The 17641-nt window shown below is 59.4% G+C and overlaps 1 protein-coding gene across 9 annotated transcripts in view; it reads left to right on the top strand.

Annotated features, from left to right (window-relative positions):
* Positions 1-15592, top strand: part of EPS15L1 (epidermal growth factor receptor pathway substrate 15 like 1) — a 92083-nt gene extending 76491 nt beyond the window's left edge. For 5 of the 9 annotated variants that reach the window (XM_077121978.1, XM_077121976.1, XM_077121980.1 and 2 more), the window contains 2 exons: positions 9004-9209; positions 14322-15592. In XM_077121978.1, coding sequence (XP_076978093.1) covers positions 9004-9209; positions 14322-14468 — 353 coding nt within the window. In that variant the 3' untranslated portion in view covers positions 14469-15592. Of the gene's footprint in view, positions 1-9003; positions 9210-14321 lie in introns of those variants that run through there. The other 4 variants (XM_077121983.1, XM_077121981.1, XM_077121982.1 and 1 more) reach the window with 3 other exon arrangements.
* Positions 15593-17641: the final 2049 nt, after the last annotated feature.

Genomic DNA, 17641 nt, shown 5'->3' with positions numbered 1-17641 from the left:
AGTAGGCGGGCTGGGGGAGACGGTCACCATGGTGCCTGCAGCCCTGGGCCTTGGGGTTGGAATGTGCTCCCAGGGAGGTGGATGGGTGGAAGGGCAGGCCGCTGGTCATGGTGAGTCTTCTTAGAGACCACACGAGCAGTGCTGGGCCCACTCTGCAGTCGGCGCATCCGTCGTCTCGGCCCTGCGCGTCCACACGTCCTTCTTGGAACCCGGTGGGTGGTGGGCCAGTAATTGCCCGTGTAGTCTGGGGTGGGTGGCCCTGCACCTCCAGTTCGCCCCAGCCCAAATGCACAAGCCTGGAGGTCAGGCAGGTGGACACTGGACAAGGGGCTCAGGGCCACCCACTGTGCACTCCCTACAGGACTCTGGGCAAGCATCTTCCTTGTGCCAGCCTCAGTTTCCCCACCTGGAAGTGGGTCCCCCAGACATGGCCTGTGGCTGTATGTGTAAAGCTCCCTGCCCAGCCGTGACCCTCGGGTCCTGGGGCCCAACAGCCTTGCCTGGTGCAGGCCCGGGCAGTGAGGGACCCTGCCCCGACCCTGAGCGCTGGAGCAGAAGCCCCTCCAATGGGGGATGTGTGGCAGGGGTGTGGGGTGCGGCGTGTGGCCTCAGAGGCCCCATCCTCCCGGGAGGCACCGCCATCACTGCCTGGTGGACCAGGGTCACGCTAGGGTCTGAACCATGCGTGTGGCTTTTTGGTGCTGGCCATTCCAGTCAGAGGATTCGTGGAGCCACCGTGGGCCTTTTTCAATCAGCTGGTTGAGGTTTAATTGGCCTGTGGTGAGCTGCACCTGTCCCCGGTGTCCCATCAGGCAAGTGCGGCTGTCTATGCCCGCCAGCCCTGAAGCCACCGCCTCAGGGTGGGCGCTTCCTGCTCTGCTCCACATGGCGTGGCCTGGGCAGCCTCCAGCCAGCCGGCCGCCCCTGTACCGAGCGCTGGCCACGCTTATCCAGCCCAGGGAGTGTGCACTCAGCCGCGGTTTCCAGAGGCCATCTGGGGCATGCCGAGGCCCTCTGCCCCGAGGTCTTTCTAGAAGGGGGTTGTGGTGGGAGGTGGCAGGCAGGTGCCCGTGGGACCGAGGCCCTGGCGCCACAGCGGGCTGCCTCCCAGGTGAGCAGCCGCGCAACGGCCTGAGATTGGAATCAGTCAGCGCTCACCGCCATGCAGTTTCTAGGTAAAAGTTGTTGATTTGCAAAGAGAGAAACAGATTTTTTTTTTTTTTTAAGCACAGGAAACGGCAGTGTGGTTGTCAGTGATTGGGCTGGAGCCGGCCCGGCCCCGTGGCAGCGCGCCGCACTGCCCCGCCCTGGCCACTTCCTGGAGCGCAGCCTGCGCTGTGGTTTCTGCAGCGCCTGCCCGCTACCCGGCCGATCACCTTTGACCTCTCCTCGCTCGGCAATCAATAAATGAGTTTTAATAACCTTTTCACCTCCAGAGCAGGGCCAGCGTGGGAGGGTGATGTGTCCCCGTCCCTATCCGAGCTGCCCAGTGACCCCGTCCCCAGCCTCCCACTCGACCCCAGTGGTTCTCGGGAGGATGCTGTGGCCCCCACCCCCACCTGTGCAGAGTCCACTGGGTCACCTGGACCCAGCCGGGATGTCGGCTCACGGGGGCACTGGCTCACCCCTGCCTGCTACGCTGGGCGGAGCTGGGGGCCGCTTGTCCTCACGCCCGGCGTTGCGGTCCCTGGCCCTGCCGCTTCTAAAGTGGCATCTCCACTCGAGCCATGCGGTTAGCGCCTCGGGCTCCGTTAACTGCTCTAATTCCGTTCCCACGATGGCTCTCGAGAGATAACCCGGGGTATAAGTGATGCTCCATGGCAGGAGTAGGTGCCTGTCACCTCCAAGAGTCCGGCCCTCCCCGGCCAGCCCGCTCTCCAAATGGGGCCAACCCGTCCTGCCCCCAGCAGCCCTGCTGCCTTGAGGGTTAACCCCTGGGGCGTCTGTGGGCCGGGACCACCCCTGGTGGCCCCTAGCCCTATACACTCCCCACTTTGACAGGGAGGAGATGCCCTCTCCTGTGACACTTGGGGCTCCGGGGACCCGGTGGTTCCCTGGGGCGAAGACTCTTCTGCCAAGCTGACTGCGTTTGAAAATAGAAGCATTTGCCTAGCTCGGTGCACACCCACCCTTCCGCACCCAGAAAGGCAGGTCGCGTGGGTGTTGTGTGACACGGCTGTCACCTGCTGCTCAGTGGAATGTGAGAGCCCAGGCTCGGGGTCCCGGGCAGGGGGCGGGTGCAGGCCCAGAGACGGGGGTGTCTGACAGGGAAGCTCTCATGCGCCTGGGCCCCGGCCACCAGGCTTCTGCCAGTCAGGAGAACGGCACGTGCCGTGGGTCGGCCAGGAGGTTGCGGAGGGAGTCCCCACCCTGGCCTAGGACCTCCCATCCACCAGGAGCTCCCTGTGCCCTCTGCACCCACTGACGCCCCATGGGGCACTGCCTGGGTCCTGAGCCCCGTGCAGCCCTGCCCCGTGTGCTGGGGGCATGTGGCGCTCCGGTGACACGGGGCCCCGCCTGGCACCTGGTGGACAAGACAGCGTCCACCTGCTCCTTGAGCCCCTCCAGGGCCCACAGAGGCTGGAGGGTGGGGTGGGGGCGAGCCCCGGGCCGGTCCAGCTTCTAGCCAGCGCTTGGCTGAAATGTGTCCTGTGAACAAATCAGAGAACGAACAGGACTTGTCGAAGAGCAGACCCGTGAGCTCTGCCATCTGCAGCGTGGCTGCTTTTTATCTTGGTGACATGACAGAGAACAGGAAAGCCCCCATTTGGGCCGGTTCTTGGTGTGCGATCCACAGGGGATCACTGCTTCTAGAATGCTGAGCTGCTGCCTCCACCTCCCGTTCATTCTAGGTGGGTTTTGTAGCAAAGACTGATCATGAGCCTTAAGTTCGTTTGCAAACCGTGTACCTGTCCCACCGTCCCTTTTCTGCTGCAGAGCTGCCGTGGCCCCAGACGGGTCTCCTGTACCTTTTACACAAGGCTCTTGAAAATTGTGGTTCGTGCGCCGAATGGGACTTGTCTTTTGAGGACCGAGAAGCACGTGGCTGCCCTTTCCCCCATTCCTTTCCCACGAGTGGGGCCAGACTCTTCGGCCGTGGTCTCTGGTGGCCCCGGCAGATAGCCAGGACTTTGAACCCCGAAAACGCCTCATAGACGGTGGAGGGCACAGTGATGTGGGGGCAGGGCTTGGGGAGCCGCTGGATAGTTGTAAATATTTGTTCAGCTTTTCTCAACAATTTGCAACCAAACCTCATCCTGTTCCCCTCAGGCATTAAGCTGATTTTCTTAAAATTTGGTAAATATTTTTAGTGGAAAATCTCAACACTGCGATCGCGGGAACCTCAGATTTTATCTCCGGGGCTCTGCTCCACAGCTCGGCTTTGATCTGCTGGGGCTGCCATCTCCCACATCTGCGCTGGGGAGGGTGCGGGCGGTGTCTGCAGGACCCCCACTTGCTGGCTGGCGGGTGCCCCCAGCCCACCTCAGTGGCAATGAGCCTTCCCCACAGGCCTTGCATGCTCCCCCCTAGAAACGTGCTGGGGAGAAGCAGCCTTTGCAGTAGGAGTTGTGCCGAGGTTGACTTCTTCTCTTTCTCCCTACTTTCCCCAACTAAAATTTTTTTCTGATGGAGGGGAACTAAGGGGATAGGGCAGTGCCAGTAAGGGGCACACAGAGCCCCAGAGGTGGCTGGGCTGGACTGGGCAGGTCAGAAGGCAGTTGTCTGAGCAGCTTGGCTTGTGCAGGGCAAATAGCTGAGATGCAGCAGCTTCACCAATTCAAAGGGCAGATGCCCTTTGTTTTTTTGTTTTGTTTTGTTCTGTTCGGTCTGTTTTTGTGTGTGTTTGTCTTTGTTTTTCATCATTCATTTACAGAGCTGCATTTTCCAACCACAGCATCAAATTCAAAGTTAAAACTCAGCAAAACACACACACATTCCAATTTTTTTTTGTATTTTTATTGATCAAATTTATTGAGACCATAAATCATCCAAAACCTCTTTCTATCCACCTGAGTAAAGAAGTTTTAAACAAGAGAGTATACTTTTATCCTGAGTTTTCACGTTCACGTTTTTAGAAGAGTTTGGGGCACTTGTAGTCTATTTTTTCTGTGACGTGGCCTATCCAGGGACCTTTCCAGAAAAAGGGTTTCCTGAAAAGCGTGGTGGAAAAGGCAGCGTTTTTAGCTTCACCCTGCACCAGATTGTTTGGAAACAGAGCCCGCCCTCATCACAGCCCCGACCCCCAGAGGCCATTGTGCCAGGAGCACACCCGAATTCTAAAAAGCTGAGAAATAAGTGAATTAAAGAAATTTCTACCAGGGTGGAGCTGGGCCCCGAGTTTTTTTAACAGCACTGAGCTGCGGTAAACCATTTGGTTCATATTGTTTTTGCTAAAGTCAGTCCTGGGTGCGGTTTCGGTGCACCGCTTGGGTAACTGTTGAAACTGCTGTGGTTTCAAAATAAGGCCTATTTTGCCTTTTCTTCAACCTTAGATTCTTCTCCCACCGTGCATGAAGTCCCGGCTACGGGAGCAGGGCTCCAGTGCCAGCTGCCCAGTCCCCAGCGGTCACGTCATGCTCCCTCTGCCCCCTTCACCTATGATCAGGACGTCCTTCCCCACGGAGCTCAAGGAATGAGCCTGCGCCGTGGGCCTCGTCCTCGTTGTTTTTGTTGGTTTGTTTTGTTTTGTTTGGCATAGGCAGGCTCTGGGAATCGAACCCGGGTCTCTGGCATGGCAGGCGAGAACTCTGCCACTGAGCCAGCATTGCACCACCCAGTTCATTTTTAGAGTGATTTTATTTTATTTTTTTTAATTTTCCTTGCTCCCTTCTCTGTGCCATGCTAGCACTCTTCCCTTCCTTGCCGAGGAACCCTGGGTCGTGAAAAAGCATGATGTATGCTCGTGGTTAAATGGCAGTGAGTTTGCTTAGGGGGATTAAAGCGAACTGTCACGTTTAAGATACGAGGTGCCTCAGAAAATCAAAAGCACAATTAAGGAGTTAGCAGAAGTGGTTACATAAAAGCAGGAACTAGACCAAGAATGTTTTAAAAGCCTGGCCGCCAAAAATAAATGGGGTGTGCACGGTGGAAAGCTGAGTGACGGCATGCGCAGCCAGGCCGCGCCCGTCTCTGCCGAGCCCTCTCTCTCGTCGCAGCCTCGTAGCCTCGAGCCGAGCCAGGAAATCGAGCCTTCTTCCTGCCCTCGCCAAGCCCCCTCCAGCCTTCGTGCCCAAACGCAGAAACAGACAACCGAGAAAAACCGTTTTTTCTCTGAAAACAAGCGGCAAGCAGTTGGCCTGCCCTGGTTTCGTATGAACACAGTCATGATCGCTAAATAACAGCGGTTTCGGCACCAGACCAAAGCCGGAGCAGGCGATTCTTGATGGAACAGTGCTTTTCATCTCTCCCATCCTCACTTTGCTTGCTAGAAACCTCAGCTTTTCGAGTCTCAACCCCAAAAACAGTTATTTCTCAAGCCTCCCAATGACGGAGGAAGGCTGTTTTTATTTCTTTAAAAAGAGAACCAGGCTCACAAATAGATGACTGAGCTGAGTCCCCTGCGCCACGGCAATCCCTTTGTGAGGATGGGCCTGTTTGGGACTGGCCTCCTTGCATCACCACGCGTGTGGTCATAGGTGTCCGTTTGTCTAGTCCCTGCAGGCCCTTCTCCAAGGGATGGGGCAGCCCTGTACCCTTCCAGGACCACCAGCCTGGTTCTTCAGTGACCACCGCTACTGTGTGCAGACAGCACGCCCGGTGCCTGCATGCCTCCCTGCCTCCGAGCAGCCTCCCCCAGCCGGGGCCCCAGGCGCCCACAAGTGTGCACAGGGGGTGCCAACCACGAGGGCCTGCCAACCCCTCCGGGAGGTAGCCTGGGTCTGCAGGCACCGCCCTGATGATGCTGCCCTGAGGGGTGGTGGAAGCAGAGGTCAGGGCCCCCAGGGGAGCTTGGAAGGAGAAAGGAGCCCTGCGGGGGACCGGCAGGAGCGTGAGGCCGATGGGCGAGGGGCCAGAGGCGCTTCAAGTGCAGGGAGCAGCCCAGGCAGAAGAGGTGCAAGGGAGCCTGGGGGAGTCATACCTGTGAGAGGAGAACCTGTGCCCAGCCGGGGAGTGGGGTGGAGTCAGCATTCCTTCCCCAAGTGAGGAGCGGGCCGGGAGCCCAGCACCTATCTCCCAGGGTACCCTGGTAGTCCCAGGGGCCACGTGGGTGCTCCTGCAACCCAGCTCAGCAAGTTGCTCAGGGAGGTCCAGACGGGGCTCGTGTGGAAACACTGCTGCACCTGTGAGGGAATTCTTCGAGGCCACCACATTTTGGGGTTTGGGAAGCCAGGCAGGGTGCTGTATTTCGAGGTACTTAACGGAGCCAGGCCAGGGCCCTTGAGTGAGGGACCCGCCGGGCATCTCCTTTGCCATGGCCGGAGTCCCCCAGAAGTGAAGCAGCCCCTGGGACCACCTAGCATGGGGCACGTCTGCGTCGGGAAGAGGGCGTGTGAATAAGTACGTGGGCAGCTGCTCCAGGGGGCAGCCGAGGGGAGGGCGCCCGCACAGGGGTGCTGCCTGGTGGCTCTGTCGGAGCAGAGAGCTGTGTTCGGGAGTCTGTTCCCCCTGGAGTCCTGGCGCTGGGAGGGGGCTGAGCCAGTCTGACCCACATGGCGGGGTCGTGTCCCAGCCCGGCACCTTGTCCAGCCTGGCAGCTCATGAGTGGGGCCCAGGCCACGCTGGTGCCTTGAGGCTGCCCATGTGGCAGGAACGCACCCAGCACTTCCTGGGCCCCGGCTTCGGGCGGGTGCTGTCCCCCGGGGCTTGGCACGCTGCTGGGAGAGGGCCAGGGGGTCAGTGTTGTCCAGTTGCGGGCCTGACTCTGGGGCCTCCTAGGTGGAGCGGGGCCCGAGGTGGCGAAGGCCTTCCCCAGCGGGTGACGGCGACTGGCCTGGGGCTCCCTGCCGAGGCGGTGCCAGCGGGAGGGCTCCCGCGCCTGGCCGGGAAGCCGGGGCCGGGTGGAGTCGGCGGGCACTGTCCGCGGGCCTGGCTGTGCGGGGCCAGCGTTTTGTTGTGAGAGCAAAGAAACGAGTGATGGACGGAAGCGCGGAGCCCGGCACAGCTGCAAGGGCATGAGGAGGGGCGCCTGGCGGGGACAGTGGGCTGCTGCGGAGGGCCTCGGCGGGGAAGAGCGTTGCTGGGGGTAGCAGGCGGGAAGGCCAGAGCGGGTAGGATGGGCAGTGGGAATGCATCAGCAGGAGGACAGGGTCCAGTGACATTGGTAGGTCACTTTGCTGGGGGGGGGGGGGTGGGCAGAGGGGAACAGGTCCAGGGGCCCCAGGAAGGCAGGACGGCCACGGGCCCCAGGCGGCGGCAGTGAGTCACAGAGCAGCTGGAGAGCGACCTGGAGAATAGTGTGGGAGCAAGAGCTCAGAGCACCCCAACTCCCCCTCCTGGGCCCCTGCACACACCCCCTCTCCCTGGGGGCCCTGCATACTCCCCCTCCCTCCTGGAGGCCCAGAATTGAGGGTCCCCACATGGGACAGATTTAACAGGAAGGGGACTCCTGGCATGAGAGGAGGTCACGGAAATGGGGGTCCCAGCGTGGGTCACCAGGCCGCCAAGGGGAGGAGGCCCCAGCAGCGCGTGTGTGTCCACGTGCGCGTCCCTCCGTTCAGAGCCGAAAAGGAGACTGCCGTGCAGCCAAGGTCATGTGGGGCGGGGAAGGGGCCTCCTCCAGGCCCTGTGACCCCCAGAGGGCCCCATCTGGTTGTGCTGAGGTGCAGGCGGGTGCTGGGGGTTCTGGTGGCCTCTGCCATCTCCCTGGGACATTCTCACGGCCCCCACTGCCTGGGAACTGCGGGGCTGAGCCGAGCAGCCCCATGGGCCTGGCCTCCCACTTCATCCCTGGCTGAGCACCAACGGCCGTGGTGCCTCGTTTGACCCTCACCGCTGTTGCCACGCCCAGAGAGGGAAACCGAGGCCGCTGCTGCCAAGGCTCTTGCCCTCCGGCGGTCCCCGGGGAGTGAGGACACCTTGCGGCCCCCAGAAACGCGGCTCATCCTGCCGGGGAGCAGGCGGGTGACCCCAGGGCTGCGGGCAGCAGGTGCACTCAGCCGCGCCCCCTGCCTGATGGCCGCAGGAGAGGTGGGGCTGGGGTCGGAGCAGGGCAGACACTGGTGCGCTCCTGGCGAGGAGGCGGAGCTTGTGTCGAGTGTTGGGGAGCTGCCAGGCCGGCCCCTTCGTCCAAATTGGCCACCTTGTCCCACCCCACCCCCATGGGCCTGACCTCCCTGGGCACCAGGTTCCAGACTCTCCCCAGCTGGGGCCTGCGGTGGAATGTTCGAGCACATTGTTGGGAAGACACCACCCGCCCTCGAAACACCATCCCCAGCCGCTGTCCCTCGGTCTTGTCCCCGTCCAGTCCGCCATACCTCCCCAGCGTTCTGGGACCCCGTGAAGGCACAGGCCTGCAGGAGCCGCAGCCGCTGAGGGACAGAAGCCTGGGTACAGACCAGGTCCTCGGCCGCCAGCCCTGGGCTGCTGGACCCCATAGCTAGCCCACCTGAGTTGTGACACTGACCTTCCCTCCCCGGGTGTTGCAAATGCCACCTCTCCTTCCCTTCAGCTGTAATGATTGGGAGCCTGCAGTGTGTTTTTCTGTTCAGCCATGCGTGTTTTTCACTCAGCGTGTTAGTAAATGTCTCACAAGGCCAAATTGAATCCCTCTAGCGCATGCCTGTGCACACGCTTTCTACAAAACTTACAAGTGTTAGCCATCAAGTGGGGGGTGCTTGGCCACATGCTTTCCATGTACCCCCTGCACGGTGAAGCTCCGAGGGCAAGGCCGAGTGGGGGCCCAGGTTGAGGTGGGTGCACGCTGCCTCCACCTGGCCCCACTAACTCGGTTCCAAGCTCTCCCAAGGAGAGCTCCCCCAGGCCCGCCTCTCTCCGCCTCCGCTGTCTCTGTGGTAAGTAACTTGCATTTTTTTTTCTCCTTTTTTTTTCTCCTAAACCTTCCAGGTAAAAGTACACCTGTAAGCCAGCTTGGTTCCGCAGACTTTCCTGAGCCCCCCGATCCATTCCAGCCACTCGGGGTGGACAGCAGTGACCCGTTCCAAAGTAAAAAGGGGTTTGGGGACCCATTTAGTGGAAAAGACCCATTTGCTCCCTCCTCTTCAGCTAAAACTTCTAAAGACTCTTCCTTGGGGTTTGCAGACTTCACCTCTGTAAGTTGAGTTTCCTGCCACTGCGCCACCCCCTCCCCTCCCTCCGCTTGCAGCTTTTTTTGGGGTTATTTATTGTTCCTTTCAAACGGCAGACCTCCTTCCTGGCTCCCCTCTCTCAGCCCCTCACGCTCTCGCGCGCCCGCGTTATTTATTCTGTTCTGCTGCTTCTGTAAGGAGAGCAAGTCTCAATAAAAAAAAAAAAAAAAAAAGCGCTGCGGCGTGGCTAGTCCTGATAAAACCTGCAGGCTTCCCTCCCACAGCATGTCACGGTGACCTCTCTGTGCTGTTTCTGTTGCATGGAGGCAGTTTTATGCATTGATTTTTGGAAGCCCAGGTGTCAGATGTCCCAGAATCCTGAGAGTATGATTGCAAAAGTTGCATCTGGGTGCGGCTGGCCCCGCGATGGTCTCTGTGCCGGGTGCCTCTGGTCTGTCCAGTGTGTTTCACGTAGCAAGCACGGCAGCACACGCGGCGAGCCATTTGACTTGCTCTGTTCTAACTTTGATTTCAAGCACCAGCTACCACGAAGTGAAGACATCTCCCCCGACAGCCACCACTCTGAAGTCCTTTTCCTTTGCAAAAAAAAAAAAAAGAGAGAGAGAAAGAGGGCTCAAAAAGTTTATTTTAGCAGAGTTAGGTGCCTTTTCAGAAGCCAGTACTGGCATCTCGAAAGCCTGCCTTTGATGCGATGTGGGAAAAGCGTTCAGCATTTCAAAACACTGCAGCTTGGGGGGGAGGGGGGGAAATCTCTGTCGGCCACACACCAGTCTTGTTCTCCGAGAGCTGCAGATGGTGTTTTCTCAGAAGAGGTTTCACCTGAGTGTTGCACAACCATTTTCTTAAAAAAGTTTCCCTCGTTTGAATTTGTTTGTAAAGCTCCTTGTTTTGCCACTAGATGTGAGAGCTTTTATTTATAGTTGTTTCAACTCCCAGTATGTCCATTTCAAAACAAGCGTGGCCATCTCGAGGCGCAGTCAAAACTGACAGCTTCTGCATCCATCCAGGACATTTGGCGGTGTGGCTAAACCGCCCGGGATCCTGAAACACCGCTGGCTCTCGGCGGCTGTGACTATTTACAGCTGAAGTTAGTGGGATTTTTGGTGACATTTGGAGCCACTTGGTGAACGCATTCAAAATTATGGCATTGCTAATAAAAGTCAGAAACAAAACCCACACTATCTAGAGTTTCCTGAATAGCATTTCGTTTATTACATTTTATTTGTATTTTTGGCGGAAAGATGTGAATGCTTGTGGAAAAAAAAAAACCAGGGCTATTCCGGCATGACTCAGCTGCTGAGTTCACGGTGGGAAAAAGGGGCGAGTGGAGTTGAACGGCAGCTTGAAGAAATGACTGTTCTCTTTCTGAAAAGCATAGTTTTTATTTCCTGTGATCTGCCCCTCTCTGTCCCCAGACAGCTTGTTTGGAGGAAACTTGTTTTTTTTTTAACCCAACTCTTCAAGCTCTCATTTGACCTCCAGGTCAGTCAGTCCAGCACAGTTGTTAATTTCAACTTAAAATCCTGCCCCATCGAGCTTGTAGCCCTGCTCTTTGCAGTTTAAAATCACCATTCCCACTCTGAATGCTCGTTTTTCCAGTTTCTCCCCTCACAGCGAGACGCTGCTGCCCTCCACAGATGGGGCATGGATGGGGCACGGCAGGGGCACGCCTCTCACCCTCCCAGCACCCAGGGATCCTGGGCCGAGGATCTCGCAGATTTGTGCTCACCCTCCCAGCACCCAGGGCTCCTGGGCCGAGGAGCTCGCAGATTTGTGCTCACCTGGAAAAGGTCGATTTCCAGTTTGAGAATTCAGCTTCCCCAAAGGAGTGCTGAGGTCTCCAGGCGAGCCGGGGTCGGGCTGCGCCGTCGGGGCTGCAGTTCCGGGAGACGGATGTCTCCTCGCAGCGCTCGGCCCCGCACTCTGGGGCCTCTAGTCCTCGGGCCCTGCGGTTCCGTCTTATGCTCGTGGCCACTCACGGGAACCCCTCCCCCTGCTGGTGTGGCTTCAGAGACAGGCCTCCGTCTGTGGCGCATGTCCGCTGAAAGTGGCGTCCAGAGGGTCCCAGATCCTCGTTTTTCCAGAAGTCTCCCCCAGGAGCAGCGCGGAGAGCAGACCACGTGGCAGGTGACCCTCTCATCGGTGAAGGAACCGGGTGTGACCACAGCAGCTCAAGGGGCAGGGGGCAGGGGCCACCAGCGCAGCCCCGGAAAGGGGTCATATGCGCCCACGCCCACCTGCCCGCCATGGGCCTCACCATGCCAAGTTCTGCCGGGCAACGACAGGGACAGAACCAGATGGGGTGTGTCCACACAGGCGGCCGCAGCTTCGACCCCTGTCGGCTCAAGATGGGCCAGGCCAGCCCCCTGGACCCCCAAGCTGCCATCTGTGGGCCTTGGGGATGTGTCTTTACCCCCGTTCCTGCTGGACAAGAGGGCTCAGGCTCGGTCCAGCCATGCGGCTCACAGGAGAAGGCAGCAGGTAGCCGAGTTGCAGCGTCACCACTGAGGACTGGAGAGGATGCACTCTTGATTTGGGACACACAGCGGGCCACGAGGAAGCCCCTTTGTCAAGTGCTCTCTCCAACAGTCGGCCTCGCTGCTCACGGGCATGTAGGCCATCCGAGCCATTCTCCATGGCAGCTGGCCTGGTGCCGGCCCATGCCACGGAGTCCAGAGCGCCTGCCTCGGCACAGTTCACCTCGCAGCAGCAGATCCACCAGCAGCCAGGATGCCTCGGTCTAACTGCCCAGCTCCTCTGCGCCCGGTTCCAAGCTTGCAGTCCAGGCCTGTAGTTCCTCATAGATTCTGCTCTCGTTCTCCCGACTCCCTGAGGCCATTGACTCCAACAGCTGTGCTCCCTGTTCTCCATGCTCCCCGCTGGCCGTACTCCTTACTGGCCATCCTCTCCTCTAACTCTGCTCCCCACTGGCCGTGCTCCTCACTGGCCATGCTTCCCCCTGTTGTGCTCTCCACTGGCCGTGCTCCCTGCTGGCCATGCTTCCCACTGACTGTGCTCCTTGCTGGCCATGCTTCCCACTTGCCATGTTCCCTGTCAGCTGTGCTCCCCCACTGGCCATGCTTTCCGCTCTCTATGCTCCCCATCAGCCGTGCTCCCCACTTGTCATGCTCCCCGTCACTTGTGCTCCCCACTTGTCATGCTCCCCATCAGCCGTGCTCCCCACTGTCTGAGCTCCCTGCTGGGCTCCTCCCTGTTGACAGGGTCAACCACCCTGTGGAATAATCTGTCCCAGCACTTGTTGTTTTTTCCTTGTTTTTTTCCCAACGTGGTGGTGGTGGAAAATTCCCCAAGAATGATGACGAGGAAAACCCATTATCCATAACAGGAGAGCTGGCCTGTCCGAGAAGCACGTTTGGAAGGCAGCTCTCAGGGAGCATGGCCTGGACGCTCAGTGGACCCGGAGTGCTGGTCTGTACAGTGTCTCTGGGGAGCAAGGCAGAGGCCTCTGCACCCCAGAACCTGACTTCCTTTCTCCCGACCTCCGTCCTGTGCCCTGCGTGGTTCCTGCTTGGCCTCTGCTGCCTCCCCCAACCCGCGACCCTGGCCAGCTCCCTGCAGCCAGCTCCCTGCAGCCAGCTCCCTGCTGCCGCCTTCCCCCTGAGACTCCTGTCGGGCTCCTGCTCCCACCTCCGCCCCTACTGTCCAAGCTGCGAGATGTTTAGAAGCTACCAGTGCAGTCACACTGCTCCAGGGAGTCTGCAGGATGAACTCCCAGCCCTCGCTGGGGCCACGAACCCTGCGCAGTCCAGACAGCACCCCCACCCCACCCCATCACGGCAGTGCCCAGGCTCGGTCCCGGGCTCCCTCCCACCCTGAGCCCCAGCTTGCCGCCTTGTCCCCTCAGGCCCAGGGGCATCTGGCATAGCCAGAGCCCAGCTCTGGAGCCCGGTCGCCCCCAGGCCTTGGTGTGTCTGACCAGGTTGGGAAGGGCTCACGGTGAGGGTCTGCAGGGGCCCCCGTGCGAGTCTGGGGTGCCCTGGGAGGGGCCAACCACCTCCTGATCTCTGTGTTCCCCAAATGCTCAGCAGGGCCTGGCCAGGTCTGAGCTTCTCAGAGGCATGTTGGGCTGACTGGGGAAACCGAGTCCCAAAGCAAGCAGCAGCTTTCCTTGGGGCACTGCAGCTGGCAGACGCTGGAGGCCTTGCCATGGGAGACGCAGCCCCCGCGTTAGTGTTGGGGATCTGGGGACCCACACTCGGGGGTCTGGGCCCTGGCGTCGCATCTCCAGTCCCTCGAGGGGCACGAGGGATCCAGCGTCCTACCCCTGAATCAAAGCCTCTCTCCCTGTCTGGAAACTGTTCCAGTTTTGTTTTGTTTTGTTTTAATGAAACGTTTCAGAAGCACCCCCTCCCCTCCCCCAGAATAAAAACTCAACCAAACTGCAGTGCAAATGTCAAGCCTTTCGAAAATGTTAAAGTACAAGTGACTCCGGAGGTGTGGCATGTTTCCCCTGCGCAGCCAGGAGTAGAAATGCCAGCAGCCTTCACCGTCTGCGTGCTGAGCTGCGGAGCCCTTGGCGCTCATCTCTGATCTTCTCACACCCCACGCGCTTGTCGGCTCAGCCTCCGGTCAGGGTCCGCGTGCGGCGCCTGGGGGTTTCCACGCCCGGCCCCAGCCCCTTGTGAGCAGGGCCCTTCCTGTTCTCGGGGTGATGGGACGTTCCAGGCCCAGCACCCCCGATCCGACGGTGGATCCCGTGTGCCGGGCTCCGGGCTCGTGCTGTCCTGGCCGGTCCGGGGTGCCGGCCTTGGTCAAGGGTGCAGCTGCCGCCTCCCGAGGAGCCCCCACCCCCAGCCTCCTCTCCCATGGCCGCTCGGCCCTCAGGAGTCGCTGGACACGTGCCCCAGCCCTGCTGCCCCAGCTCCGGCTTCTCCAGGGGCCGTGGCGTGGCCGGCCTCAGCTCTGCCCCTCCGTGCGTGGTAAGGGCCGGGGCATGGGGGCCCCCAGATACCTGTCTATCACCAAGAGACGCCCCGGTCGCAGTCTGCAGCCTGCCCCTGCCCCCATGTCCCCCCCACGTCCCCCCATCCCCGTGAGCCGGGGCTGCGAAGCCCCAGCTCCCTGGTGTAACCCCAGCTCTGTTTCTCTTTGCAGTTTGGCAATGAGGAGCAGCAGCTGGCCTGGGCCAAGCGGGAGAGCGAGAAGGCTGAGCAGGAGAGGCTGGCGCGGCTGCGGCGGCAGGAGCAGGAGGACCTGGAGCTGGCCATCGCCCTCAGCAAGGCCGACATGCCCACCGCCTAGGCCGCCGCCCGCTGCCTGCACACAGCGTCTGCACACACATGCCGCGCACACGCATCTGTACACACACAGCGCACGTGTCTGCACACGCACACACGCATCTGTACACACACGCCTGCACACACACACGCGTCTGTACACACGTCTGTACACAATGCACACACACATCTGTACACACACAGTGCACACACGTCTGCACACGGTGTACACATGCATCTGTACACACAGCACACACGTCTACACACATCTGCACACGTGTACACGCATCTGTACACGTCTGCACACACACGACATTCATCTGTACACATAGCAAGTCTGCACACACACACGGTGTGCACATGCATCTGTACATGCACACGGTGTCTACAGTGTCTCACGCACACGGTATACATTCATCTGTACAGTCTGCACACACGATACATGCATCTGTACATGTACATGGTGTCTACATATGCACACAGCACACACAGTGTCTGCACACACTTGCATCTGTACATGCACAGTGTCTACATAGCATCTGCACACAAAGCACACACATGCATCTGCACATGCACACACATGGCCTCCACACATGGCACACATACATGACGGCACATGCACATGGTCCCCACGTGTGACCATATACATATACACGGTGTCTGCACACAGCACACACGGCATCTACACAGGCACACACGGCATCTACACAGGCACACACGCAGCACACACACAGGCACACATCGTCATCCTCTCGCGCCGTGACGTGGTCAGAGCCAGGTCCCAGAGCCCATCCAGGCACGGGCAGCGCTGTGCAGCCATCTCACACTCCCACCCATGGTCACGGTGTCTCGGCCAGAAGCACGGCCTGCGGGTGGACTGGCCTGGAGAAGCTGCTGCTCCCGCGGCTGCCCCGGTCTGCACTGGGCACCTCATCCGGCCATCGTGTCCCTGTCGGGGCGGGCAGCTCATCGTCCTCCCGCTGCACACCGTGCAGGGCGGGAGAGGTGAGCCGGGGCCTGCCCCTTGCACTCCATGCCCAGCTCACGAGACGCCCCCAGGAACGTCGCCCCCACCCACCAGTGAGCCCCTCGATGTATGCATTCATTGTATAAAAATTAAGTTTGAATGAGTAATATAAAATATTTTAATACAAAGCATGAGAGTCTTTCATTGCGGATTTAACCACCTCTCAGACCTGTGTCCCAGAAGGCAGGGTTGTGGAAGATGCAGCGTGCATTCCCGCTCAGAGCTGAAGCTTTCAAGTAGGCGCTGGGGCTCCAGCGAGCCAGCCTTGGAGATTTGGGGGGTCTCCCTGCCCCCCAGAATGCAGTGACTTACACTCGGTGGCTGAGAGCTTACTGTGGCTGGAGGGGGTAGGGGCTGTAACCCTCCAGCTTGAGAGATCCCCGCCTGTGTCCACCAGGGCCGAGGTTGGCCACGCCCTAGACTTGGAGACGGAGGGTTTCCATTAGGATGCAGCCCGACTCCCCTAGAACATTCCGGAAGTTTGGGCCTAGCTGTTGGGACCATCCCAGGAGCTGCCGAGGACCCTGTAGATGCCACACGCCCAGCCTCTCGCCACCCCCAGGAGGTCAGACATTCAGCCCTGTCCCTGCCCAGACAGAGCTCCCGCCGACGGGAACACTTTGGAGGCCAACCCGCATCGGAGACTCGCCCGCGTCTGAGCTGCCCGAGCCCAGCCTCGAACCCGCCTCCACCCACCAACACGCAGCCCGGAGCCCCTGACCCCGAGTCTGGGCAGGGCAGGGGGCGAGACGCCACGCGGACGGCAGGACCCGAAGGCCCAGAATGTTCCGCCTCGGGGTGAGCACGTGCAGGCTGGCGGCCCTCTGGACAGGTGACCCTCTGGGGCTCCCGGAACCCTTTGCTCCCCGCCTCCGGCCATGACCTTCGCTCTCCCCCTCTCCGGCGCCTTAGTCCCCTGGCGCCCTGTACCGAGTCCCCCAGACTGGGCAGCTTGAGACAGGAATTGGTTCTCTCGGCTCCGGAGGCCAGAGAACTGGAATCGAGGTGCTGGCAGTGCCGTCTATGGGGCAGCACGGTCCCTGCCTCCGTCCGTCTGTGTCTAAATCGCCCTCTTCTAAGGACGCCCGTCGTGTTGGGTGAGAGCCCACCGTCCCCCCTAACATCTTCAAAGGCTCTCTTTCCAGAAAGGGTCACGCCCTGGGGGCCAGGGCTTGGTCCTTGCATGTGCTTTTTGGGGGACACAGTTTGCCCCATAACACCCAGTGAGAATGCATCTCTAACACCCCATTCCCTGCACTGGGTCTCGGCTGCCTTGTTCCAAACGCGTCACCCCAGCCTGCGTTATTTTTCTTGTTTGTTCTTGCTTTTCAATATGCTTGATGGTTATGATTATTTACAGTTTAAATCTTAGCTTTCGATTTAGGAGAAAACCACAGAAGTAACACAGTGTTCCCCCACTTACTACGGAGCAAGGGTCCCCGTTCCTGAACCAAGGGATGCTCTCATAACCAAAGTCGCACTTTATTCAGATTTCCCCGCCGTCCCCGCAGTGCCCTTTTATGGCCCAGGGCCCCACGGGACATCCCGGCGCCCTGTCTCCCAAGGCTCCCCTCGATCTTGAAGCAAGCCCTTCATTGTTTTGAGGAGCGCTGGCTGCTCAGGCTTTTGTAGGATGTCTGTCCTTGGGTCTGATGTTTTCTCAAGGTTGGCCGGGGGTGGTGATGGGTTTGGGGGAAGCAGGCTACCAAGGGACAGGGCCTCCCGTCATGCCTTGTCCACCCCACTGGACGTGCTGGCCTGGATTTACTTTCATTACTTTCAATTTCTCTTGCAGCAACACACCTGCAACAAAGAATTTCCCATATTAGCCGCCTTCGCATACACTGTTTGGTGGAGCCACATTGAAAGCCTGTTTCCCTTTTCCCCAGCTTTACACATACACACACACACACCTGCTGTGTAAATAGCCAGTGTCCAGTCCCCTAACCCATCCCCACGCCCGCTGGCTCTCTGCCTTCTCTGTGGCAGAGAACGCGCACGCCTTTTCCTGAAAAACACAATATCCTATTTTTAAACATCTGTCGTGAAAATTTCCAAGCACAACAGGAGTGACAAGAGTACACCGAGCTCCCACTTACATTCCCCAGCTCCCACACTCACCCGAATCCTGCGTCCCCCCTGCCCCTTGTTTCCTTTTCAGAAGCGTCTTA

This window comes from Tamandua tetradactyla, chromosome 11 (genome assembly GCF_023851605.1).
Source record: "Tamandua tetradactyla isolate mTamTet1 chromosome 11, mTamTet1.pri, whole genome shotgun sequence".
Classification (NCBI taxonomy): domain Eukaryota; kingdom Metazoa; phylum Chordata; class Mammalia; order Pilosa; family Myrmecophagidae; genus Tamandua; species Tamandua tetradactyla.
The sequence above is the reverse complement of the archived record's forward strand: the minus strand, read 5'-3'. Positions and strand labels throughout refer to the sequence as shown.